At 44.1% G+C, this 27,502-nt stretch overlaps 1 protein-coding gene across 1 annotated transcript in view; it reads left to right on the top strand.

Annotated features, from left to right (window-relative positions):
- The first annotated feature begins 4,035 nt into the window (after positions 1–4,035).
- LOC126176502 (facilitated trehalose transporter Tret1-like) overlaps positions 4,036–27,502 on the top strand; it is a 50,770-nt gene continuing 27,303 nt past the window's right edge. The window contains exons 1-3 of the mRNA XM_049923657.1: positions 4,036–4,093; positions 21,757–22,149; positions 26,961–27,184. Of these exons, the coding sequence (XP_049779614.1) occupies positions 4,036–4,093; positions 21,757–22,149; positions 26,961–27,184 (675 nt within the window). The remainder of the gene's footprint in view (positions 4,094–21,756; positions 22,150–26,960; positions 27,185–27,502) is intronic.

Raw genomic sequence — 27,502 nt, 5'->3', positions numbered from 1 at the left:
CTGTAGCGCCTAGAACCGCTCGGACACCCCGGCCGGCTAAGTCCACTCTTTGCCAGTACGTTGCGAGACTCCCCTAACTAGCCATTCAATGAATCGCAATGAGAACCACGAGACAGTATGATATTTCACTGATAGAAGTTCGCAGAGTTAAGCCAATCAACTATTTCGAGCCAGTAATTACACTGGCCTCTAAGTACTCAGACTATACTACCAATGCAGATTCCGCAACTTCGCTGCAACTATCCGTAATACAACTTATTGTAAGTAACCGACCGTCACCCCCCCCCCCCCCCCCTGTTGCCTTGAGAATGACCCAGTGTGAACTTGAGTGTCCAGTACGACTCCTCCAAGATAACTAACCGTAAGACTCACGTTAGACTATTTTGGAACCACTTAAACAAACAAACGTACAGGGAAACCATTACTTTTAACAATTAAGTAATTATTTCAGATTGTCGTCGCTTCTTCTTCTCGTGGCCGGCTGCTACTACCGAAAAATCTTTGCAGGGCGAACTATTACTGCTGTCTTTCACCGAGGTAGGTATGACCTTCGACACTATAAATATCAATTCAATTCATCGCTTCGGTATTGGGATACAAACACATGTAACTAATATTACTTTAGTCAACAATGAATATTCAGCCTAAATCACCGTAAATTCAGCTGTTGCACCAATGTGTCAAGACGAAAAAACTGCTGTGATAACAAATAAAATAAAATATCTTCGTCTGACACGTCATAAAGTATACGATTACAAGAGAAATAGTAAACATCTGGAGACGACAACCTCGTTTTAAATACGAAGACGAATGAAATAATTAAAATTTTTGGAAGTGTTCTGGAAAATTGCAATGCGTCTATAAAGGAAACCGTTTCCAAAATCTGCTGGGTAAATTTAGAGAACCGGTATTAATGACTAATGAGAGATAGTTTTGCTACGTCCATCAGACATCTCTCTCAGGGATTATGAAAATACGATAACAGAACTTAGTTTATAAAGATTTTCATTTACATGGCGTGCTGACATCATGGGATATCAGCAACGTTCCCAAAGCAAAAATTATGAATGAGATTTTCACTCTGCAGCGGAGTGTGCGCTGATATGAAACTTCCTGGCAGATTAAAACTGTGTGCCCGACCGAGACTCGAACTCGGGACCTTTGCCTTTCGCGGGCAAGTGCTCTACCAACTGAGCTACCGAAGCACGACTCACGCCCGGTCTCACAGCTTTACTTCTGCCAGTATCTCGTCTCCTACCTTCCAAACTTTACAGAAGCTCTTCTGCGAACCTACCTTGCAGAAGGTAGGAGACGAGATACTGGCAGAAGTAAAGCTGTGAGACCGGGCGTGAGTCGTGCTTCGGTAGCTCAGTTGGTAGAGCACTTGCCCGCGAAAGGCAAAGGTCCCGAGTTCGAGTCTCGGTCGGGCACACAGTTTTAATCTGCCAGGAAGTTTCATATCAGCGCACACTCCGCTGCAGAGTGAAAATCTCATTCTGGAAACATCCCCCAGGCTGTGGCTAAGCCATGTCTCCGCAATATCCTTTCTTTCAGGAGTGCTAGTTCTGCAAGGTTCGCAGAAGAGCTTCTGTAAAGTTTGGAAGGTAGGAGACGAGATACTGGCAGAAGTAAAGCTGTGAGACCGGGCGTGAGTCGTGCTTCGGTAGCTCAGTTGGTAGAGCACTTGCCCGCGAAAGGCAAAGGTCCCCAGTTCGAGTCTCGGTCGGGCACACAGTTTTAATCTGCCAGGAAGTTTCATATCAGCGCACACTCCGCTGCAGAGTGAAAATCTCATTCTGGAAACATCCCCCAGGCTGTGGCTAAGCCATGTCTCCGCAATATCCTTTCTTTCAGGAGTGCTAGTTCTGCAAGGTTCGCAGAAGAGCTTCTGTAAAGTTTGGAAGGTAGGAGACGAGATACTGGCAGAAGTAAAGCTGTGAGACCGGGCGTGAGTCGTGCTTCGGTAGCTCAGTTGGTAGAGCACTTGCCCGCGAAAGGCAAAGGTCCCGAGTTCGAGTCTCGGTCGGGCACACAGTTTTAATCTGCCAGGAAGTTTCAAAAATTATGAGATTGCCGTACGGATACCGCGTTTCTACATTCCGTATTTGGAAATTATAACCGCAATGATTTTAGGTTCATGTCGCATTTAGAACTCCCCGATTACTTTGAAGAGACAGAGCTCTGTTATTCTTAATGGGCTTCAACACAAAATATGTCGGTTTACAAAAAGATTTTACTCAGTACACAACAATTTTACAATACAACTGTGGCAGAAGCTTTCATTCTTTTCTGTACCCAGTTCCAACTTTTTCAGGCAGGCATTGTGGAAAATTATGTATATAACATTCACTTTGTGTATTATATTTTTTTAAACTGCTTAGTCACATTATGAGACTAAATCAGATGAGATTACATCCAAAGGTAGCAAAATATGCACATCAGAAAACTCCGTTAGGACTGGCACCGAGCTTTATGTTGTATCATGTTTGTCGATGAATATACGTGTCTACTAATTAAAAACCTAAAAATAAATTTTCGAAATCTTTGTGTGAGAATGTTCTAACGAAGATAAGCTGTATTAAGAGCTGCTTGCGAGCACATTACCCATGTACAGTTGATAAATAGAGGAGTCTGGGAAATACATAATTTTGTGTTCAGGGAACTAAGTAGGGCGTTTGACAATAATGCAGCGAGAATTGTCTTATGAAATGGTCTTTTACAGACAAATAACCTGATCGGTGATGACAATATGTTTGCACTATTAACAGTTTTACAATTGCAAAAATTTACATTTTAAACAAATAAAACGAATCTTCACCTCAAGTCTTCCATTATTCCCAACTTTTACTCTCTGTGTAATGCTACAGTGATATAGATGTCGCGAAGCACATTGGGTACATAGTACGAGAGGGGTAAATACGAGCAAATATTGCTGTCTTGCAATTAAAGTGAAAAATATAAGCTCATTACAGAAACGAGTACGACCGGTAAAATTACTGACTCGTTGGTACCTGGAACGATGTTTTAATTGGAGTTGTACTTCGTGTTGAACTATTGTAATGTATAAATCAACCACCTTCTTTTTTTCCTGGTCTTTATCCCGTGTCTTCACGGTGTCGGCATGGTAACTACTTGCCCATCACTGATGGTTACAATGTCTGTGTTTACACAGTGTCTGTATATTCACAACATAATGTCCTTCAGACACACTTGCATGTCTGGAGGACATCGTATGATGAAGAAACAGACCCTGTGCAAACATAGACATTATAATCATCAATGATGCATCCAATTCTCAGTGGGCTAAAATAACAATATAATATTTGTCTCCCTGTGCGGGCATCACAAACAGTGCGACCATATAATATTGGTCTCCCTTTGCGGGCATCACGAACAGTGTGACCATTAGGGTTGGGACTACACGGCATATGAAAACATTGAGCGATGAACTTGTTGGGGTGTCATGTGACGTCCTTCCAGACCAAATGACGAAAACAGTGTTAAGGCGTCCGCTAGCGATAAGCAAGAAATCCGGGTTTGAGTCTCGGTGCAGCACTAATTTTCATGTGTCGTAAACAGCTGACGTCAATTTATAGTCGCAGAATGCGAAACTATTTCTTAATGTTAAATAACGGATCTGACAAAGTTAGTGATAGAGCCGGATCCCCTTCCTGCCGTCACCGTTTTGGAGTGGAGAACATTAAATAAGATATCCGACAGGTTCAAAAAACGCTTTTCAAAGGGTATGAGACGTCTTAGTGATCCTCTCTATCTATCCAAGATGTAGATGATTGTCACTACAATGTAATCGATGTTGGTGCTGTAGGCGACTGCAGTGACGGCGTCTAGGAAGCGTAGTGAAAGCTCCTCAACAGGTGTCACAACTACATCGATGACACATAACAAAACTAACACTTCACACTCAAATAACTAAAGCAGCAGTCTTTCCACTGCTCTTGGTCTTACAGTTATTGTGATGTTAATACTTGGATAAATGCATGTTTCAGAGTTTAAGCGACAGTAGCCATGGGCGAAATGGGAAAGCCATCTACTTTACGCAGAAGGTTGCCTCAGCTGTTCGCGGCTCTCTCAGGTATGTGTCTAGTTTACTATTTGTTCTGTAGAAGCAAGAAATATATCTTTGGCTCTGGTGATGTTTTTAAATAAGAATAATTGGAAGTCGATACCAAATGGTGAAGCCAGTTCTGAAGACCTGTAAAAACATGTCAGCCAGGAAAACGACGATTATGCTGAATAGTATAAAACGGCGTCGGCCGCTGATGGCCGATCGGTTCTAGGCGCTTCAGTCTGGAACCGTGCGACCGCTACGGTCGCAGGTTCGAAACCTGCCTCGGGCATGGATGTTTGTGATGTCCTTAGGTTAGTTAGGTTTAAGTATTTCTAAATCTAGGGGACTGATGACCTCAGATGTTAAGTCCCATAGTGCTCAGAGCCATTTGAACCATTTTTAGTATAAAACGGCACCAACAAACTTTGAGTGGTTGTAGAGGGCATCTTGAGGAACAAACTGAAAACAGCAGTTCACTCCCAGCAATGTAATCTAATGATGGCACAGGGAACTGAAGGTACAGGGGCAACGCCTACTACTGCAGTGCGCCTTCGACGGCACACGCGAGTTTGTAGGTCGAGGGACTACCAGCGGTGTTGCGATGAAGGTGAAAAAGTTAGACGCCATCTGACGACTGCATGCTAAATATTTTTTGTTTATTTATAGTCGCAATCACATGTTTATGACACAGTTTGACAACGCATGAACCTGTGATCAGAATATGAAGATGGTCATTGTATGGCCGAAACCGCTTATGACTGTGTCAATCACGCACCCCGTAGACAAAATGTCGTTATTTTCAAAAGACTTGCATGCTGTCAAGTCCACTGAGACAACTTCGTCCACCAGTGTACTCACTCACGTTAACTGTTGAAGAGGTGACCTCGGGCAGGCATTGGCTTCTATCACTTCGATTCTCTGTAATGTATTTGGTTGACATTTCCTCAAGTTGTTCATTAACACAACCTGTGTAATCCCTTAACGTTTTTCGGTATAGTTTTGGTATACCTTGTGTTCTTGCACGCAGTAATCACAGTTTACCAATCTCTTACTTAATTTCTTTCTAGCACTTAGTTCAGTTCAAAGTTTTATTATACAATGTGCAGTCATATTAATGTGACCGCCGCCTATGTTGGACGTCAACGTGCAATTAACCATTCACACACGGCAGGTGGCAGTACCACAAGTGGGGGATATATGATTCGTGTTAGAGGAATGCGGAAAATGTTACAGTCATTGCCGTAACGCGGAAACGGAGCGATTTTTTTTAATTTTTTTATTTTTATTTAATCTTATGGGCTTAACTGCTAAGGTAATCAGTCCCTAAGCTTACGCACTACTTAACACCGAGCGAGGTGGCGCAGTGGCTAGCACACTGGACTCGCATTCGGGAGGACGACGGTTCAATCCCGTCTCCGGCCATCCTGATTTAGGTTTTCCGTGATTTCCCTAAATCGTTTCAGGCAAATGCCGGGATGGTTCCTTTGAAAGGGCACGGCCGATTTCCTTCCCAATCCTTCCCTAACCCGAGCTTGCGCTCCGTCTCTAATGACCTCGTTGTCGACGGGACGTTAAACACCAACCACCACCACCACCACTACTACTTAACGTACATTATCCTAAGGACAAACACACACACCCATGCCAGAGGGAGGATCGGAGCGATTTATCTGACGTCCAAAAGGGTACGATCATTGTCCTTCGCTCCAAAGGTGTAAGTATTGCCTAAACGGTTAAGTTTGTAAACTATTCATGTTCCGCCGAGGTTAAAGTTTGCAGTGCATGGCAAAACGGGGCTATTCAGATCTTGCACCGAAGCAACTGTCGTGTACCACCGACCGTAGATGACAATGCTGAACGACTGCTGCAAGACATGTGCAGGCGAATACTCATGCAACTGTTGAGTAATTGACCACCGGATGAACTACGGAGCCAATAACAGTGTTTGCTCAACGACGGTTCAGCGCTTGGGTCCTGCACCCATACTGACTGCTGCTCACCGGCGACGAAAGCTGGAATCCGCATGCCAAGTTAGTTTTAAGTAGTTCTAAGTCTAGGGGACTGATGACGTCAGATGTTAACTCCCGTAGTGCTTAGTGCCATTTTTTCCCACTGGCCACTAAAGTCCCCGGATTTAAATCCAATCGAGAATCTCTGGGATCACCTCGTTTGGGCCGTCCACGCAACAAATCTTGAGCCAAGAAACGTAGTGGAGATGGCCACTGTACTGGAGTTGGCACGCCTCCACATTCATGTCGGTACCTTTCTGAACCTCACTAAATCTCTTCCTGCACACCTCATGGCGATCGCGCTGCTAAAGGTGGTTATGCAGACTTTTGACAAGTGGTCACTGGACAGTGTGTTTTTGAACTACTATTGGCAATCTCACGAAATAAGAATCAAACGAAAAAACTACAAAGAACGAAACTCGTCTAGCTTGAAGGGGGAAACCAGATTGCTCTGTGGTTGGCCCGTTAGATGGCGCTGCCATAGGTCAAACGAATACCAACACCAATATTTTAAATAGGAAACCCTATTTTTATTACATATTCGTGTAGTAGGTAAAGAAATATGAATGTTTTAGTTGGACCACTTTCTTCGCTTTGTGATGGCGCTGTAACTGCCACAAACGTATAAGTACGTGGTATGACGTAACATTCCGCCAGTGCTGACGGTATTTGCTTCGTGATACATTACCCGTGTTAAAATGGACCGTTTACCAATTGCGGTAAAGGTCGATATCGTGTTTATGTATGGCTATTGTGATCAAAATGCCCAACGGGCATGTGCTATGTATGCTGTTCGGTATCCTGGACGACATCATCCAAGTGTCCGGACCGTTCGCCGGATAGTTACGTTATTTAAGGAAACAGGAAGTGTTCAGCCACATGTGAAACGTCAACCACGACCTGCAACAAATGATGATACCCAAGTAGGTGTTTTAGCTGCTGTCGCGCTAATCCGCACATCAGTAGCAGATAAACTGCGCGATAATCGGGAATCTCAAAAACGTCGGTGTTGAGAATGCTACATCAACATCGATTGCACCTGTACCATATTTCTATGCACCAGGAATTGCATGGGGACGACTTTGAACGTCGTGTACAGTTCTGCCACTGGGTACAAGAGAAATTACGGGACGATGACAGATTTTTTTGCACGCATTCTATTTAGCGATGAAGCGTCATTCACCAACAGCGGTAACGTAAACTCGCATTAAATGCACTACTGGGCAACGGACAAACCACGATAGCTGCGACAAGTGGAACATCAGCGACCTTGGCGGGTTAATGTATGGTGCGGCATTATGGGAGGAAGGAAAATTGGCCCCCATTTTATCGATAGCAATCTAAATGATGCAATGTATGCTGATCTCTACGTAATGTTCTACCGATGTTACTAAAAGATGTTTCACTGCATGACAGAATGGTGATGTACTTCCAACTGATGGATGTCCGGCACATAGCTCGCGTGCGGTTGAAGCCGTATTGAATAGCATATTTCATGACAGGTGATTGGTCGTCGAAGCACCACACCATAGCCCGCACGTTACCGGATCTGACGTCCCTGGATTTCTTTCTGTGGGGAAAGTTGAAGGATATTTGCTATTGTGATCCACCGACAACGCCAGACAACATGCGTCAGCGTGTTGTCAATGCATGTGCGAACATTACGGAAGGAGAACTACTCGCTGTTGAGAAGAATGTCGTTACACGTATTGCCAAATGCATTGCGGTTGACGGACATCATTTTGAGCATTTATTGCATTAATGTGGTATTTACAAGTAATCACGCTGTAACAGCATGCGTTCTCAGAATCGATAAGTTCACAAAGATACATGTATCACATTGGAACAACCGAAATAAAACGTTCAAACGTACCTACGTTCTGTATTTTAATTTAAAAACCTACCTGTTACTAACTGTTCGTCTAAAATTGTGAGCCATATGTTTGTGGCTATTAGAGCGCCATCTATCAAAAACCAAAGAAGTGGTCCAACTAAAACATTCATATTTGTATACGTACTACACGAATATGTAATAAAAATGAGGTTCCTATTTTAAAAAATAGCAGTTGATATTCGTTTGACCTATGGCAGCGCCATCTAGTGGGCCAACCACAGCGCCATCTGGTTTCCCCCTTTCAAGCTAGACGAGTCTCTGTCTTTGTAGTTTTTTCGTTTGATTCTTATTTCGTGAGATATTTGGCCCGGTAACGAGCAATGGACCACCCTGTATATATGTAGATCATGCGAGATGACGTTTTTGCAATCTGACCAACTAGTATTTCCACAGCGACCTTGATGTTGCTTGACTTCCATGACGTTTTACTTTCTTTCTATGCCTTCACTGGACCACGTAGTCGTTAATGCTATCAAAATTTCCCCTTAGCCCAGTGCTCTGTCATCCCGACGCTATGAGTGTTTTTCCATTTAAGATTTGATGTCACTCCAGTATCTGGACACATTTTTACTGCTGTTAGTAACTGGTGATAATCTAGCGATCTGATAAGCATTCTGTACTGATCTCTGTCATTAATGACGCTGTGTTAAAATTTCTAGTTAGTTAGTGAATCAAAACGGACAAAAGAAATAAGGTATACGATTACCGGCAAGTTTCTTTGCTAACAGAATTTTCGAAAGTTTTCGCAAAGAATTGTACAGGAGAGTAATTGCAAAACTCAGTACACCGTATTTGCTTAATGACTCACAGTTTAGATTTAGGAGTGGAGTAGATACTGGAAATGATATAAATCGCACAAATCTAAGGGCTGCCAATTCGATTAAATACCTAGAAATTACAGTTATGAGCAACTTAAATTGGAAAGACCACATAGATAATATTGCGGGGAAGGCGAAACAAAGACTGCCCTTTGTTGGCAGAACACTTAGAAGATGCGATAAACCCACTTAGAGACAGCCTACATTACACTTGTCCGTCTTCTGCTGGAATACTGTTGCGCGGTATGGGATCCTTGCCAGGTAGGATTGACGGAGGACATCGAAAAAGTGCAAAGAAGGGCAGCTCGTTTCGTGTTATCGCGCAAGAGGGGTGAGAGTGTTACTGATATGATACGCGTGTTGGGGTGGCAGTCACTGAAAGAAAGGCGGTTTTCTTTGTGGCGAGGTCTGTTTAAGAAATTTCAGTCACCAACTTTCTCTTACGAATGCGAAAATATTTTGTTGACACCCACCTACGTAGCGATAAATGATCATCATAATAAAATAACAGAAGTCAGAGCTCGAACGGAAAGATTTAGGTGTTTCTTTTTCCCACGCGCCATTCGAGAGTGGAATGGTAGAGGAGTAGTATGAAAATGGTTTAATGAACCCTGTGCCAGGCACTTAAGTGTGAATTGCAGAGTAACCATGTAGATGTAGATGTAGATGTAATTATTTTATATGTGATGCACTAGCAGGTCTAAACGATAGGTTCAGGACAGCGGGTAGAATCTTTGATTTAACAAAAGGAATCGATTGTGTAGAACAGTAGAATAGTTTTGCATTATTTGTGGAATTACAGGATTAGGGAAGAAGCTCAACAGTGGTGCACTACATACCTGGAAAGCAGGAGCAGAATGTTGATTTCCAGTAACAACAAACAGGGAAGAGGTTTGAATCTGACTGGGGTCATATAAAGTGGGCAGTGCCACAGGGTTTCAGGTGTGGGACCATTGTTTTTTTATATATATCGATAGTACCAATTAAAAGAAAGTAGGTGCTGACAGCTGTGAAAATTAACGAACTATCAGCTTAATAAGTCACGGACGCAAAATACTAACCGAACCCTTTGCAGAAGAATGGAAAAAGTGGTGGAAACCGACCTTTAGGAAGATCATTTTGGATTCCAGAGAAGCGGAGGAACACGCGAAGCGATACTGACCCTACGACTTCTCATAGAGGTTAGGTTACGGAAGGCAAACCTACGTTTATAGAATTTGTAGACTTAGAGAAAACTTTTGAGAATGTTGACTGGAATACTCTCTTTCAAATTATAAAGGTGGCAGGGTAAAATACAGGCAGCGAAAGGCTATTTACAATTTATACAGAAACCATATGGCAGTTATAAGAGTCGAGGAACACGAAATGGAAGCAGTTGTTGAAAAGGGAGTGAGGCAGGGCTGTAGCCTATCCCCAATTTTATTCAATCTGTATATGGTATAAGCAGTACATAAAACAAAAGAAAAATTTGAAGTAGGGATTAAAGTCTAGGGAGTAGAAATAAAATCTTTGAGGTTTACCAATGAAATTGTAATTCTGTCAGAAACAGTAAAGAACTTGGAAGAGCAGTTAAACGGAATGGACAGTATCTTGGAAGGAGAATATAAGATGAACATCAACAAAAGCAAAACGAGGAGAATGGAATGTATTCGAATTAAATCAGGTGATGGTGAGGGAATCAGGTTAGGAAAAGAGACCCTTAAAGTTGTAAATGAGTTTCGCTATTTGGGGAGCAAAATAACTGATGATTATCGAAGTAGGGAGGAAAGGGTAAACTGGCAATGGCAATAAAACCGTTTCTGAAGAAGAGAAATTTGTTAACATCGACTATACCTGTATATTTAAGTGTCAGGAATTCCTTTCTGAAAGTATCCGTATGGAGCGTAGCCATGTATGGAAGTGAAACATGGACAATAAACAGTTTACACAAGAAGAGAAAAAAATTTTGAAATGCGGTGCTACAGAAGAATACTGAAAATTAGGTGGGTAGATCACGTAACTAATGAATAGCTACTGATTTGAACTGGGGAGAAGCGAAATTTGTGGTACAACCCGACCAAAAGAAGGGATCGGTCGGTACGACACATTCTGAGGCATAAGGGATCACCAGATTAGTACTGGAGGGAAGCGTAGGGGGTGAAAATCGTAGAGGGAGACCAAGAAAGGATTACAGTAAGCAGATTCAGAAGGATGTAGGTTGCAGTGGTTATTCAGAGACGAAAGGCTTGCACGGGATACAATAGCATGGAGAGCTGCATGAAGCCAGTCTTTGGAGTGAAGAAAGTAACAAAAAACAACAACGTCAACGATCTGCCACTAAACATGACAGTTGGAATACAAATTGTTCTTTTTGCAGGTGACACGAGTATTAGTGCGAAAGACGTGGAACAAATTTAAATGAGATACAAGATGCAGAATGAGCAAATCTGACAAAATTTTAAATTTTCGTTTTTTTGCATTAACTGATAACTGGAGTGCAACTCTGTGCGCTGTGCAGAAAGATCACAGATATACTCGCTGGGACATGATTTTTCTCGCTTCTGATTATCATGTAAGATGTAGAATGACATATCTAGCACAGTTGTTACTTTCTGCAAAATAAAAATGGCCTTTCTGCATCTTATAGTTTAATTGCATTGCAGACCCTCCGCTCGTAATGTCGCAATGCTAGGAAGAGTTAGTTGTGGAGAATCCAGATGATACTCTGTCTAGAAATGGTGGGCCAGGAACTATAAAAAGGTGCCTCTATTAGATGACACAACAGGGAATGATATTCCTAAGGGAAACAAATTACTACCCAAGCTTAAGCGCATTGAATATAAATCGGCCATGAAAGTGAAGACTGCTGCTTTTAAGTATATTGATGGACTAGTCAGCCATACATTTACTCTTAAATCCTATAATATCCTTCCGAGTCTACCTCATGAGAAAGCATACATCACTGCTGGGTTTGATACGTAGCATCTGGAGGTCTTCTTTGCTGTTTTTAAACCATGGCATCGTAGTTTTGGATTTTGAATAAAAAAGAGAAATATATGTTTGATTAACCTATTTACGTCCATTCGTTTGAGATGACCATAAAATCGTTCCCGTCGTTTACAGATTGTGTCTGTAATTTTTTCTATTTTCCTGTAGACTTCCCTTTTGGATCCTTTTTGATGGATGCCATTCTTGTACTTGGATCCAAGGTTTCTTCTAATGATATTGCGGTCTTTTTCCTCCAGTTCTTCGAGGAGCCTTTTATCAGCGTTTAGGGATAAGGTTTTGCCTGCATAAAAAACTACTGGATCGAAACTGTTTCGCAGTGACGTATCTTAGTGTTCTGGGAAAGGCATTTCTTGTTGCAGATCATGCGGGATGTTTGATAAGCTGTTTCTAGTTTGCGTACCTGTACCCTAAGCGCTTCCTTGTCCAGTCCATTTTTCATGATGATCTCACCCAGGTACTTGAATTTGTCTACCTGGGTGATGACCCCATATTTCGTACGGAGTCTTGGTGGGGCATCTTTAATATTAATCATGACTTCTGTTTTCTCAAATGACATTTGCAGACAATTTTGTGCAGCGATTTTTTTTAACAGTTCGATTTGAACTCTTGCTGTGTCAACGTCGTTTGACAGAATGGCCATGTCATCGGCGAAAGTTAAGCATTCTACCTCAATCCCCTTCGATATGGTTCCAATTCGCAACGGGCTATTGTTGGTTTCCATTAATTATTCGCGCCACGTTCTGATGATCTTTCAAAGGATGCAGTTGAAAAGCATTGGAGACAGGCTATCATCTTGCCTGACCCCTGTTTTGGCGTCAAAGGAATCCGAGAAACACCCGAGGAATTTTACTTTGGATTTTGTATCTGTTAGGGTAGCTTTAACTAATGCCTGCAGTTTAAGGTCAACTCCGAACTCATTTAGGATGTTCAGCAGGAGCTCCCGTCTATGGAGTCGTACGCCTTCTAGAAGTCCACAAAGACTGACACATAGTGTTTGGACCTTGGAGTATAATATCTGATTAATGTTTTGAGGTTGTAGACCTGTTCGGATGCTGAGCGACTTTTTATGAAGCCCCTTTGATATTGAACTATTTGATGTGCGATTTGGGCTTCTAAACGCTCCAGAATGGCGATTGAGAGAATTTTATAGGTTACCGGTAGCAGGGATATTTCTTGGTAGTTGATAATGTCTTTCATGCGGCCTTTCGGGCAGTGTTTCCTGATTCCAAACTTTTTTATTTGTTTTTGTAAGATTTCAAGTGATTCCTTTGGAGCATATTACCACAGTAATGCTACAAATGAGCCTTCTATAGGTGCTTTGTTGTTTTTGAGACGGGCAATGTGGCGCTTGATTTCATCTTTGTCAGGTGGTCTGGACTCTGGGCACCTGAGTAGTGGTTCTTTGGTCTTACTGGGGCTTGGTAGTTTATTACAGTTCATTAGGCCTCGAAAGCAGTCTGTTAGAATCCGACAATTTTCTTCATTTGAAATGGCCAGTGTACCGTCTTTTCGCTGAAAGCACAATGACGGCAGTTTGTAACCAGTCAGTCTGTGTCAGAAGGCTCTGTAGTACTCTCTGGTTTCATTCTTCCTAAAATTTTGTTTTATCTTTTCTACGAGTGGTTTTTCGTACTTGCGTTTCTCAGTTCTGATCGACCTGGCTGTTTGGGAACGTTGTATTTTGTAGGTTTCCCAGTCAGTTTCCGATTTAGTTGAGTATAATTGTTTTCATGCACTGAGCCTTACCTTGAGGACTGACTCACATGTGTCACTTCAGCAGGCACGCTTTTTGCTTCTTTTGATTTCTGTAACTTTTTTGGCAGCCTCGATAAGGCTTTGGTGGTATTGAAGTCACAGTCACTTGGTCTTGCCTTTTCTTGGAACTCCATGACCCTTTGTCGAAACTTGTCAGTGTCAAAGCGTATAATTTTTTTGGTGGTCTTTCTGGCGTTTGTGGATATAGGTTTGAATTTAATTGTGGACATCTAATGATCTGAAGCCACATTTATGTTTTTCTTTGACATTCATAATTTCAGGACTGTTCCTCCTGGAGATGTGGTCTATTTGGAAATCTCAAATGTTTTGGAAGGGAGATCGCCAAGTGGCCTGCTTTCTGGGTAGATGGCGAAAGTGGATCGACATTAACTGCATTCAGCGATTTTCACAGATGGCTATAAATCTTTTGTAGATTTGGTTGGTTTTCTTATGGGCAGTGTAATTTCCTATAATTTTCTTGTATTTTCGTTCTCAGCCGAGTTGAGCATTGCAGTCACTCATAAGGAGTTTCACAAGGTGTTTAGGAATTTTAGATAGTTTTTCATCCATTAGGTCCCAGAAATTATCCACTTATTCATTTATTATATTACTTCCAATTCACACTAATAATAAAATTTATTAAATCAACAATAATTATCAGAAGACATAATACGAGGGTGAGTCAAATGAAAACCTTAAATGTTTTTTTAAATATTATTTATTGTGCAGATTTGGTATGAAGCTGTATCACTTTTCAATATAATCTCCCCCATACTCAATGCAAGTCCTCCAGCACTTACAAAGTGAATAAATTCCTTTACAAAAAAATTCTTTTGGTAGTCCGCGCAACCACTCATGCGCCGCGTGGCGTACCTCTTCATCAGAACGGAACTTCTTTCCTCCCATTGCGTCTTTGAGTGGTCCAAACATATGGAAATCACTTGGTGGTGAGGAATGGCGCCATTCCTTGCTCGTTATGTTCGCTTCCGGTTGGTGGAAGTGAACCCAGGTTTCGTCCCGGTAAGGATTCTTGCAAGGAAGTCACCTTCTCGTTCAAACCACAGAAGAAGTTCTCCACAAGCATCAACACGTAGTTTTCTCATTTCAGGAGTCAGCTGCCGTGGCACCCATCTTGCAGACACTTTGTGAAACTGGAGCACATCATGCACAATGTGGTGTGCTGACCCATGACTAATCTCTAAACATGCTGCAATGTTATTCAGTGTCACTCGGCGGTTTTCCTTCACCATGGCTTCAACTACTGCAATGTTCTGTGGAGTCACAACTCGTTGTGCCTGACCTGGACGAGGAGCATCTTCCATTGAAGTCACACTATTTGCGAACTTCCTACTCCATTTGTAGACTTGCTGTTGTGACAAACATGCATCACCGTATTGAAACTTGATTCGTCGATGAATTTCAATAGGTTTCACACCTTCACTATGCAAATACCGAATAACAGAACGCTGTTCTTCCCTGGTACAAGTCGCAAGTGGGGCGGCCATCTTTACACTGATACTGCGACGGTATGTGTGCAATTGCACTATGCTGCCACCTACAGGCCATGCTGCACGCCGTTTGTAGCACGCTTACCAACTTACAGGATAACGGCGCGAAATTTCGATTTGTTATTACAAATTTAAGGTTTTTGTTTGACTCACCCCCGTATTCACGATGATACTATTTCGTTCCCAATATACAATGTTTTAACTACGTATGATTTAAGTCCGTAAGATGCTGACACCTTTCGGCCACAGCCGTAACTACTTGAAACTGCTGCTGAATCACAGCGCATTTCTGCCATGCGACAGCCATGACTCATCTCTGGAGCGAGCAGCTCCCTCGTATTTACTGCCATAGGTGCGGTGTAAAGGCTTACGCCTCACAAACCCTATGATTATAAAAAATTTGGAACAAGTTTTTAATAATTATACAACATCGTGACCATTTTTGACAATCTAATAGTTTTCCGAAGAGAATTTAATGACTAGAATACATAATGCTTACTTGGCGGTTTTAAAACTAACCTAGGTTATTGTTTTGCAAAATCTTATTTTGCTAAAAATCACTTACAAAATAGTCTTGTACCCAATAATTTTAAAAAAAAAGAAAAAAATTAATTTCTGCTTCTGAAAAACTTCAATTTATTTAACGTTTCATTTATGTGTAATCATCTGAAATCTTTCCTAGACCTTTCGCTTTATAATGCATCCATGTAAGTTTGTAGGCCCATCCTACATTATGTTTGGCACTGCATTGATGTCCTTCTACATTGTGAATAATTTTTCGAACACTGTCACGCCACCTGATTCATGTGGCGTCTATAACTCTCCACCTTCACTTGAAATACAGTTCAGGATACAGTTATAGGTAGATTTTTTTCTGAAAAAATATTTCTTCTAAGAATACAATTTTATACAATATCTTCCTGAAAGATAAATATTATTACATATATTTTCTCTAGGCTATGCTTCCCCAACTCATTCGAGAAATGGTGCTTCATCCCACGTTGCCACCATAACTCCAGCTGACTGCCGTCTAGGACTGTGCAGAACCGTGGTTGATTCCTACACACAATATGACTCCATTCAGCATCAGTCCGTGCTTCCCACTCATAGCACCACTGCAAACACTATCGTCTGTGTGTGGTGTTAAGGACAGTCTGCGTCTGGCACAGTAATTCTCTAGCCCAGCTGCTGCTACTCTCCAACCAGCGTTAGGGGATGAGATAGAATGTTTCAGGGATTTCGTTATCTGTTCTCAGATAACAGGTGCAGTTGTGAAGGGGCTACTATGTGCTTGGTACACAATACCGCGATCCTACTTTTTGGTAGTAGAAGTGGCGACTGGGAACTTGATGAGTACATCTGCCATCACTTTTGCAGTAGGATACTGTCACATCTGAGTGCCCCACAAATCTGGACATTGCACGATTCTACCAATTGGCCAAATGGAGACCGATAGTGAAGGCTGTATCAAACTGTGAGACGGTGGTAGCTTTGTCTCACGAGAGTGCGTGACACCTCGGTGTCCTTCACAGTGATCACTCAAGATGTGATGCTGTCCAACCCCGTAATATACCGTACGACGCCTGGCAACAACACTGATTACGGGTGTCATTAATGGACTCTGGTGGCTGTTCTGCCTGCCACAGAGAATTGTAAGTCTAATCATTTGTAAAGCCGCTGATGGTCTGTATGTGTGAGAAGTCACATCGAAATCAGACCGTGTCTTCTGGAAGCTAGAGTGTTATGTGTATATGCAGGTGGGCAAGCTGTCATGTCCCAGCATAGGACTGAGAGAGAGTGGGGGTTCGAGGTCAGTCTATAACTCCCGAGCTATTAGGAGTTTTGTGTGTACCCATTGTCACTGTAGGCCTGTACCATCGGAAGCAAGGAGAGGATTTTGTTTGGTGGCTGGTATTCTCTTTCTGTAACACAACTGCATGTACGTATTAACAGGATTCTTTATTAACATAAACAGGAAGCTACTTAAGATAGTCCAGATGTGGAGGTACAAGCTCTTCTGTAATAGTCCACGTTAGCCTCACTGCTGGTGAAGTACAACTCTGCTATGTACACTACTAGTGCTGCCTGTCGCTGAGGTAGAGGCAAAGCTAACTACTACTGTGACTCTCATTGGGCTGCAGTTGATGGCTCGGTGACTCAATGGGTGACTGACTGGAACTGACTGGGTCCTCTGGTCCATGGCAGCGATCTAAATACTGGCGGCCGAGAGGGCGTTGGTGGCGAGTTTCTTGTGAGCCTGTCTTTGGCCTCTATCGATCTTCTTGCAACCTCTTTGCCACCTGGTGTACTGGCAACAGCTTACGCCAGCACAAGGAACAAATGCAGAAAGACAAGCTTCAGGTGATGGCTGGTTGTTTGCCTGGATCAGGGCTAAATACAGTCACAGGGCACCTACGAAAGAAGCGGATATTGGGACACCATGTGATTCTCGCAGGAGACTCAGGGAACTCAAAGGTGTGTTTCCTTCAGACTAACTACTACACTGCAGGCTACTGGTTGTGCAACAAAAGTCAGTTTCTTGGTCCCTGAGGTGAGGAACTAACAGAAGTAGCAATCACTAGGAGCATTGTAAAGTACGAACATTGAGAATAGGACTCCAAGTGAGGAAACAGACTTGTTGGAGCTTCCCTGAGACTGGCTCTGAGTGACAGGTAGTAGGCATCCCAATAGTCTGAGTACAAAAATTCTGGCCTCTGGCAGTGACGTTCCCGTCCTTTCCCTTCTCCTACTCCATAGGCAGAGATGCTTCTGGATATTATGCTATCAAACTCCTTGTTTGGCAGCAAGTGTGTATGGTTGAAAGCTAAAAGTCACTACCCTTCCCATTATGGCTAGCAACAACAGTGTTATACGTTCTCAGTTAAAACTTCCAGGCTGAGAGGCCGTGATCGATGTATAAAATTTCCACCTAACGTTTCGTCTCCATCTGCGGAGACATCTGAGGTCGTCCGGCTACTGCCACTGAGGCTCCAGGTACTCTCGCATTTACAGACCGCACAGAGGGCACCACCATTCGTCACGTGATGCCGACGGTATGCCTATCTTTGGAAGGCGTCATCATTGTCGATTAAGAGTAATCGATTGTCATTCTGCTGGTGCAACGTCGACATACATATTTTGTGTAGTTTTAAAACTTCCTCTTTTCTATCAAAACTGTTATGGTGTTTGTGAGTCTCAATTGCTTCTCTATACATGCGCGCATGATAATGAGATGTTCGTGCTAGAACGCTTGTCTCATTAAATTTAATTTCGTGGTTCCCATATCGAAAAACATGCTCAGCTACGGCCGATTTTTCGATGTGTCCTAAGCGACAATTTCTTTTATGTTCGGCTAAGCGGGTGTCTACACTTCTTTTTGTTGTTCCTATATATACTTGTCCACAATTGCATGGAATTTTGTATCTACAGGTGTTGCTAGGGGGTGTCGGGCGTCTTTTGCAGTTCTTAAATATTCCTTAATCTTCTTGGTGGGTCTGAAGATTGTTTCGATTCCATACTTGGCCAGAACTTTACCGATACGGTCCGTGACTTTATTAATGAACGGTAGGAAAACTTTTCCAGTAGGTGGCCGTTGTTACTCTGGACTTCTGGCTTCTTCTGTTTTTTTATGGACGGCTCGATCAATTTACTAGTTGTAATATCCGTTTTTCATGAAGGCTGACTGTAAGTGATTTAGTTCATCTTGTAAGTAAGCCAGCTCGCAGATTTTCTTGGCTCTGTCCAGCAAGGATTTCATGACACCACTTTTTTTGTCTAGGATGATGGTTTGATACCAACAAAGAAATTGATCGAGCCCTCCATAAATGAAGAAAAGAAACCAGAAGTCCAGAGCAACAACAGTCACCTACTGGAAAAGTTTTAATACCGTTCATTAATAAAGTCACGGATCGTATCAGAAAAGTTCTGGCCAAGTATGGGATCGAAATAATCTTCAGACCCACCAAGAAGATTAAGGAATATTTAAGAACTGCAAAAGACGCCCGACACCCGCTAGCAGCACCTGGGGTATACAAAATTCCATGCAGTCGTAGACAAGTATACCGGGTGGTCAAAAAGTCACTATAAATTTGAAAACTGAATAAATCACGGAATAACGTAGATGGAGACGTACAAATTGATACACATGCTTGGAATGACATGGGGTTTTACTAGAACCAAAAAAATACAAACATTCAAAAAATGTCCGACAGATTGCGCTTCATCTGATCAGAATAGCAATAATTAGCGTAACAAAGTAAGACAAAGCAAAGATGATGTTCTTTACAGGAAATGCTCAATATGTCCACCATCATTCCTCAACAATAGCTGTAGTCGAGGAATAATATTGTGAACAGCACTGTAAAGCATGTCCGGAGTTGTGGTGAGGCATTGGCGTCGGATGTTGTCTTTCAGCATCCCTAGAGATGTCGGTCGATCACGATACACTTGCGACTTCAGGTAACCCCAAAGCCAATAATCGCACGGACTGAGGCCCGGGGACCTGGGGGACCAAGCATGACGAAAGTAGCGGCTGAACACACGATCATCACCAAACGACGCGCGCAAGAGATCTTTCACGCGTCTAGCAATAATTTTTTTTGTTCTAATAAAACCCCATGTCATTCCAAGCATGTGTCAATTTTTACCTCTCTATGTACATTATTCCGTTATTAAGTTTTCAAGTTATACTGACTTTTTGATCACCCGGTATATTGGAACAATGAAAAGAAGTGTAAACACCCGCTTAGCCGAACATAAAAGAAATTGTCGCTTAGGACACATCGAAAAATAGGCCGTACCTGAGCATGTTTTTCGAGATGGGAACCACGAAATTAAATTTAATGAGAGAAGCGTTCTAGCACGAACATTCCATTATGCGCGCATGTATAGAGAAGCAATTGAGATTCACAAGCACCATAACTATTTTAATAGAAAAGAGGAAGTTTTAAAACTACACAAAATATGGATGACGACGATGCGCCAGCAGAATGAGAAACGATTATTCTTAATCGAGAATGATGACGCCTTGCAAAGATAGGGATACCGTCGGCATCACGTGGCGAACGGTGGTGCCGTCTATGCGCTCTATAAATGCGAGAGCACCTGGAGCCTCAGTGGCAGTAGCCGGACGACCCCAGAAGATGCCTCCCGCAGATGGAGACGAAACGTCAGGTGGAAATCTTATACATCGACCACGGCCTCTCAGCCCGGAAGTTTCAACTGAAGAAAACACCGGCCGTGAAAGCCTACATTGTAGTGTTCTACGTTACTTAACCCCACCCTGAGGGCTCGCTTGGGTGGGGACCGCCGTTCCAACAGTATTACTCATTTCTCATCTCAGTCTAACCTGTAGGCGACCACTGAGTCCTCAGGACTGAATATCAGGTTTGCGGTATATGAAATGACATGCCTGTTGGCGATCTCCATTCACTGCGAGACCTTACAATAGCAGCTAGATAGTGTATGAATGAAACCTCTGGGCAGCTACCTAAAGCAGGGATCTCCAAACTACGGCCCGCGGGCCGAAACCGGCCCGCGAGGGCCGGCAAACCTGCCCGCGTTAGCTGGCGGGACATCCGTGGTACCCGACCCGCCAAATATTTGAGGTGGTGCCTATATTGCCAGCAATTGAGGTTGAAGGCCTATCGTGACCAATACACCGCGACATTGTTGGAGGTCTATCTTTACAAAGCAGAAGGTCATGGTTAAACTTGTGGCTATCCAGAATAAACAGACAGACCATTCTCCGTGCGATAATGAAAAAAAAGGTTAACTGACTGGTTGGCGAAAACATTTTAAGTAAAAAAATGCTTTGAATTTTATTCTACTCACGAGTCTGGTGGAAGTCTTTCAAATGGACGCCACTTTGACGACTAGCCTTAGTAATCAATCATTATGGACGATGCTTCTTAAGCAAGATTTCACTTTCTTTACGTATTTCGATTTTCAGATTTTCCTTGTCTCTTCGAATTCAAAGTCTGAACTGTCCCACACTTACTAATAAAGCGCATAAGACACTAAAAAACTCGTGAGACACTCACAACATAGACACAATCACGCAACAGAACTATCAAATATATGCTCTGGCTCTGCTACTCGCTACAAGACTACGTAACTAAACTTATTGTTGCGCTGCTTGAAATAACAATGCGTTGACATATTCTACCTCTGTTACGTCTTGTAGTAATAGTGTTGCTAACAATGATTTTGAGATTTCCTTAACTTTGCAGGATGCTTTCGTGAAGAATGTGCGACGACATACTTTTTTGTCGGTGAAATTCGCCAGAATAAAAAATGCCAGAAATTCGGTCAGGTACGCCCACCAATCAAAATTATGTAAATAAATAAAAATCGTAGTTCGTTTCAGTGCTAGCTATTCCCACAACCGTAGATTTTTGCGATTTCATCTTTCCTTTAGCCTTACATTACGGTGATCATGGATCCCACTGGGTAGATCTTGTCCCTTATGACTTCGTGGAGGAATCAATGTGGCCCGCAGACTAAAACGTTTGGAGACCCCTGACCTAGAGCATCTGCAAGATCGAAGGCCTCTACAATTACTGGTCATTTCTGGTAACTAAACGCTGCCACTTTTTCCTGTTGTCTGCACTGCGTCTCTGGTTTCCTGACTTGGAAAGCCCTTGCTGTCTTCCAACGGCCTTAAGTTCACAATGCAGAAGTCAGCAGTGCTGACGTGTGGTTGTGGTCCGTGCAGCGACGCTGGGCGGCTTTTCGCTGGGCGCGGTGCTGGGTTGGACGTCGCCCGCGTCGGAGCCGCTGCGGCGGCAGCTGGGCCTGTCCGACGAGACGGTGTCGTGGCTGGCCGGCGTGACGCCGCTGGGCGCCCTGGCGGCCATGTTGGCGGCGGCCGTGCTGCTGGACCGCGTGGGCCGGCGGCGCGCGCTGCTGGCCACGGCGCCGCCCTTCGTCGCCGGCTGGCTGCTGCTCGCCTTCTGCCGGCACCCCGCAGCACTGCTCGTCGGCCGCTTCGTCACCGGCTTCTGCGGCGGCGCCTTCTCCACCGCGGCGCCCGTCTACATCGGGGAGATCGCCGAAAAAGACATCCGCGGCGCTCTCGGAGTCTGCTACCAGCTGCTGCTCACTGGAGGTAGCCATTTTGTCTAACTTCCACCTAATCACTTGCTTGTTCCTTATATAACTTACATCAACTTCAAATACCTTACTGTTACACTCATTGGAATAGCCTCGATAGCCGCTATCAGAAAATAAGTACCAAACTATAGCATCCCATTTAAAAAAACGAAGTTGACCTTCATATCTCTGAAGGGACTCCACCTAGCAACCAAAGCCCAACGTCAGTTATGGCCCCAGTTGTCCCATGCAACATTTGTTCTACAAACTTTTCAGCTACTATCATACTTTCGGAGTTATTCTAGGTGGCAGTAGTTAGTGACTCCCCCTGTATTATAACAATGAGTAGCCGGCCGGAGTGGCCGTGTGGTTCTAGGCGCTACAATCTGGAGCCGAGCGACCGCTACGGTCGCAGGTTCGAATCCTGCCTCGGGAATGTATGTGTATGATGTCCTTAGGTTAGTTAGGTTTAAGTAGTTCTAGGTTCTAGGGGACTGATGACCACAGCAGTTAAGTCCCATAGTGCTCAGAGCCATTTGAACCATTTTTTAACTAGGAGTGTTTACAGCACATTCGTCATGACTATTTACAAGTACAGGCTAAGCTAGTTTACCGAGAATGTCGAAATAAACATCCTGCTTTATGTTCATGGTAAACGTATTGAGAAGGTACAGATCATGGTATGAAAAACTCCCCAAATATCACAGATCCACATATGGCCAGAACTACACGCTCCACACATTGCGAATTAAACGCCTCAACAGGCCAACAATGTGTTCGACGTCTTTCGTCGGATGAAAAGATGCAGAATCGCGACATATTACACCACACCACACGTATGTATTCAGCTGCTGTGCTGTGTTGTATGGTCTGTTGGAGATGTCTAGTTTAATGTTGCCTCTGAGAAACCGTATTTTCCGAGGTACGCGACTCCAAATGCCCATTCAGTGATAACTGGTTGAGATGCAAGTTTATTCACGGACAGCAACATACCTTTTCTGGTTCGACAACGATTTTCATCGACAAAGCCTGATACTTGTGTCTGCTTCCTGTCGTTTTGGATCTACACTAGTATGCAAAACTTAAGGACGGAAGTAATTTTCGCAAGATGTGTCCCTGCAAAGTAGCATAGCTCAATGGAACTTGGACCGTACGTAGAGAGAACTGCTAAAGTATAGGAAAGTAGATAACAAAGAAATACACAATGAGACGAACAGAAATAACATTTATATTCAAAGACAATAATTATACCGAAGTCACAGCGATTCATGATGGTCCTCTGGACGTCAAATACTGTGGAACATGGTCCTTAATAGGGTATGTGATGACCACGGACAGCTGTGTGTGTTCTGCAACGTACTCCCATGCTGGACACAAGGTTGGCGAGAAATTCGTGTGGTAAGGCGTTCCATTCTTCCACAAGCACGTTTGACAACCGCTAGATGGTCGTTGGTGCATCTGGACGTGCTATAATGCGTTACATTTCCCCAACGCATCACACGATGCTCGATGGCATTTAAGTTGGAAGAACGGGCAGGCCAGATCTTTCGCCAAAGAGCCTCTCGTTCCAAGAGCTCTTCCACTTGCACTGCACCAAAACGATCATGTTCGACAGTGTTTATGGTAGCATTACTTGTACCCACCTCTCGCCATGAGGGTATGCGTCCAACACTGTCGAACATGGTCATTTTTGTGGTCCAGGTGTTACGGCATAGGTGGCAGAATGTTGCAGGGGCATACTGATCCTCAAATTATTGATCACGGTACACTCACCAGTGAGTGTTATTGTGATACTGCGCTCATCCCCTACGTGCGTCTTCTGGTGTATGAATTCAGTCCTGAGTTCACTTTTGTGGATGACAATGTGCGACCGAATCGAAAAGCGCCGGTGGAGAGCTCTTGGAACGAACAGGTATTTGACGAATGGACTTGCTTGCCCGTTCCCCTGACTTAAATCCTACAGAGCACGTTTGCGATGCGTTGTGAAGAGGTATTGCAGGATCTCCACATGCACCAACAACCATCATGGTGGAGCAATGGACGCATTCCAAGAAGAACTCCTCACCAACTCTGTGGTCAGTATGCGAGCACGTTACAGAACATGCACTGCGTACCGTGGTGATCAACTCCCTATTGAAAGGAATGTCGCGCTTTTTTTTTTTAATGTCCACGGAATCATCATGAATCTAGGTGACTTCAGTATAACTATTGTCTATGAGTAAAAGTGTAATTTCTGTTCGTCTCATTGAGCATTTCTTTCACATACCTTCTATACTATACTGTACCAGTTCTTTCAATGTGTTGTGCAAATTTCATCGAGCTGAGTTTTCTGGCAGTGACACATGATGCGAATGTTACTTTTGTCCTTATGTTTTGAATACCAATGCCTTACATGGGTGCGAGTGGTACACTAGGTCTTGTGGACACGTTGGGTAATCAGCGTTGATACACCAACAAATTGATCACCTTCTCTCACCTTGACGTCCGTCTTCTTAACGGATCTTGTTCCATCCACCGCCACCAGCAGCGATCACGGTGCTTACGGCTCGAAGATTATCTGTAGACCGAAACTGGTTGCCATCAAAATAAACATCTACTGCGGTGGAGACTGTTTTACACAATTTTAACTTTCACCCTCGGTGCGGTCATGAGCACGTCTAAACGCAACAGCTCCTTTCTGCCAAGTCAACCCATTTTTATTCTCGAACATAATGGCTATGATTGTGAACCGTGACTGTGGGGGATAATTATTTATTTATAGTTTCTGCTACCAATCACTTTTTTATTTTCTGTTTAATCTAACATAATACAACGCGTTTCGAACATGTTCTGTTCATCTTCAGGCGTTTATACATACGCACAGAGAAATTTTACTTAAAAATAAACAGTCTTAAACTAGATTAATACAGAACTCTTTGTCCATTATTTGTTATTGTAGCGGATTGTGTGGCTGGTGTGGCAGCCATACACTGCCCCCCTCCTCTCCCCCTCCTCCCAAATGTCACAGCAGCCCCTACAATAACAAATAATGGACAAAGAGTTCTATATTAATCTAGTTTAAGACTCCTGAATGTTTCATAGTTTAAGACTGTTTATTTTTAAGTAACATTTCTCCGTATGTATGTACACTCCTGGAAATGGAAAAAAGAACACATTGACACCGGTGTGTCAGACCCACCATACTTGCTCCGGACACTGCGAGAGGGCTGTACAAGCAATGATCACACGCACGGCACAGCGGACACACCAGGAACCGCGGTGTTGGCCGTCGAATGGCGCTAGCTGCGCAGCATTTGTGCACCGCCGCCGTCAGTGTCAGCCAGTTTGCCGTGGCATACGGAGCTCCATCGCAGTCTTTAACACTGGTAGCATGCCGCGACAGCGTGGACGTGAACCGTATGTGCAGTTGACGGACTTTGAGCGAGGGCGTATAGTGGGCATGCGGGAGGCCGGGTGGACGTACCGCCGAATTGCTCAACACGTGGGGCGTGAGGTCTCCACAGTACATCGATGTTGTCGCCAGTGGTCGGCGGAAGGTGCACGTGCCCGTCGACCTGGGACCGGACCGCAGCGACGCACGGATGCACGCCAAGACCGTAGGATCCTACGCAGTGCCGTAGGGGACCGCACCGCCACTTCCCAGCAAATTAGGGACACTGTTGCTCCTGGGGTATCGGCGAGGACCATTCGCAACCGTCTCCATGAAGCTGGGCTACGGTCCCGCACACCGTTAGGCCGTCTTCCGCTCACGCCCCAACATCGTGCAGCCCGCCTCCAGTGGTGTCGCGACAGGCGTGAATGGAGGGACGAATGGAGACGTGTCGTCTTCAGCGATGAGAGTCGCTTCTGCCTTGGTGCCAATGATGGTCGTATGCGTGTTTGGCGCCGTGCAGGTGAGCGCCACAATCAGGACTGCATACGACCGAGGCACACAAGGCCAACACCCGGCATCATGGTGTGGGGAGCGATCTCCTACACTGGCCGTACACCACTGGTGATCGTCGAGGGGACACTGAATAGTGCACGGTACATCCAAACCGTCATCGAACCCATCGTTCTACCATTCCTAGACCGGCAAGGGAACTTGCTGTTCCAACAGGACAATGCACGTCCGCATGTATCCCGTGCCACCCAACGTGCTCTAGAAGGTGTAAGTCAACTACCCTAGCCAGCAAGATCTCCGGATCTGTCCCCCATTGAGCATGTTTGGGACTGGATGAAGCGTCGTCTCACGCGGTCTGCACGTCCAGCACGAACGCTGGTCCAACTGAGGCGCCAGGTGGAAATGGCATGGCAAGCCGTTCCACAGGACTACATCCAGCATCTCTATGATCGTCTCCATTGGAGAATAGCAGCCTGCATTGCTGCGAATGGTGGATATACACTGTACTAGTGCCGACATTGTGCATGCTCTGTTGCCTGTGTCTATGTGCCTGTGGTTCTGTCAGTGTGATCATGTGATGTATCTGACCTCAGGAATGTGTCAATAAAGTTTCCCCTTCCTGGGACAATGAATTCACGGTGTTCTAATTTCAATTTCCAGGAGTGTATAAACGCCCGGAGATGAACAGAGCATGTTCGAAACGCGTTGTATTATGTTAGATTAAACATAAAATAAAAAGTGACTGGTAGCAGAAACTAGAAATAAATAAGCAACCCAATTTACTGAGATGATTCCACACGACAGGTTGGCGTACACTTACTCCTTGACTGCTATGTCTCTATTTGAGCTTATTTGTAAATGTTACATGCCGATCACGAGACGTGTCCGAGGCGTAGCAATCGGACAGTTTGTCGATACAAACAGCTAGCTGTTGCTGTCCGCAGGTATCCTGTACGTCTACGTGGTGGGCAAGTGGGCCCCGCTGGTGTGGCTGTCCGTGGTGTGCGCCATCCCGCCCATCCTCTTCTTCGTGCTGTTCTTCTTCGTGCCGGAGTCGCCCATCTTCCTACTGTCCAAGGACAGGCGGGAGGAGGCCATTGGAGCTCTGCACTGGTTCCGCGGTGGCGATGAGGCTGACATCACCGACGACCTGGCCGAGATGGAGCAGGTAGGACGGCCGTTCAGTGAATTTTCCTCACTGAGGCGTGCCTCAATCTATATTTGACCAAAGAAAACCATCGTACGAGGTGTGGTGTACATTATACAGGGGTTGGACAAAACTACGGGAACATCACGAGAGCATAAATGTGGGTGCTAGCCAAGCCTGCAGGTTGCGGTGTCGTATTTAACCATGAATAGCAGCTGTACAATGACCTCAACATGTTGCTCAGTGTCAGTCGTGGTCAGAGCAGTAATTTGTTCAGTTGCGAGAGCCTTATGTCGAAGCTAAGTGAATTCGAACGTGGGCGAATTGTTGGTGCTCGTA

Source organism: Schistocerca cancellata, chromosome 3 (assembly GCF_023864275.1).
Source record: "Schistocerca cancellata isolate TAMUIC-IGC-003103 chromosome 3, iqSchCanc2.1, whole genome shotgun sequence".
In the NCBI taxonomy this organism is placed as follows: domain Eukaryota; kingdom Metazoa; phylum Arthropoda; class Insecta; order Orthoptera; family Acrididae; genus Schistocerca; species Schistocerca cancellata.
This window is presented reverse-complemented; position numbering and strand designations above follow the sequence as displayed.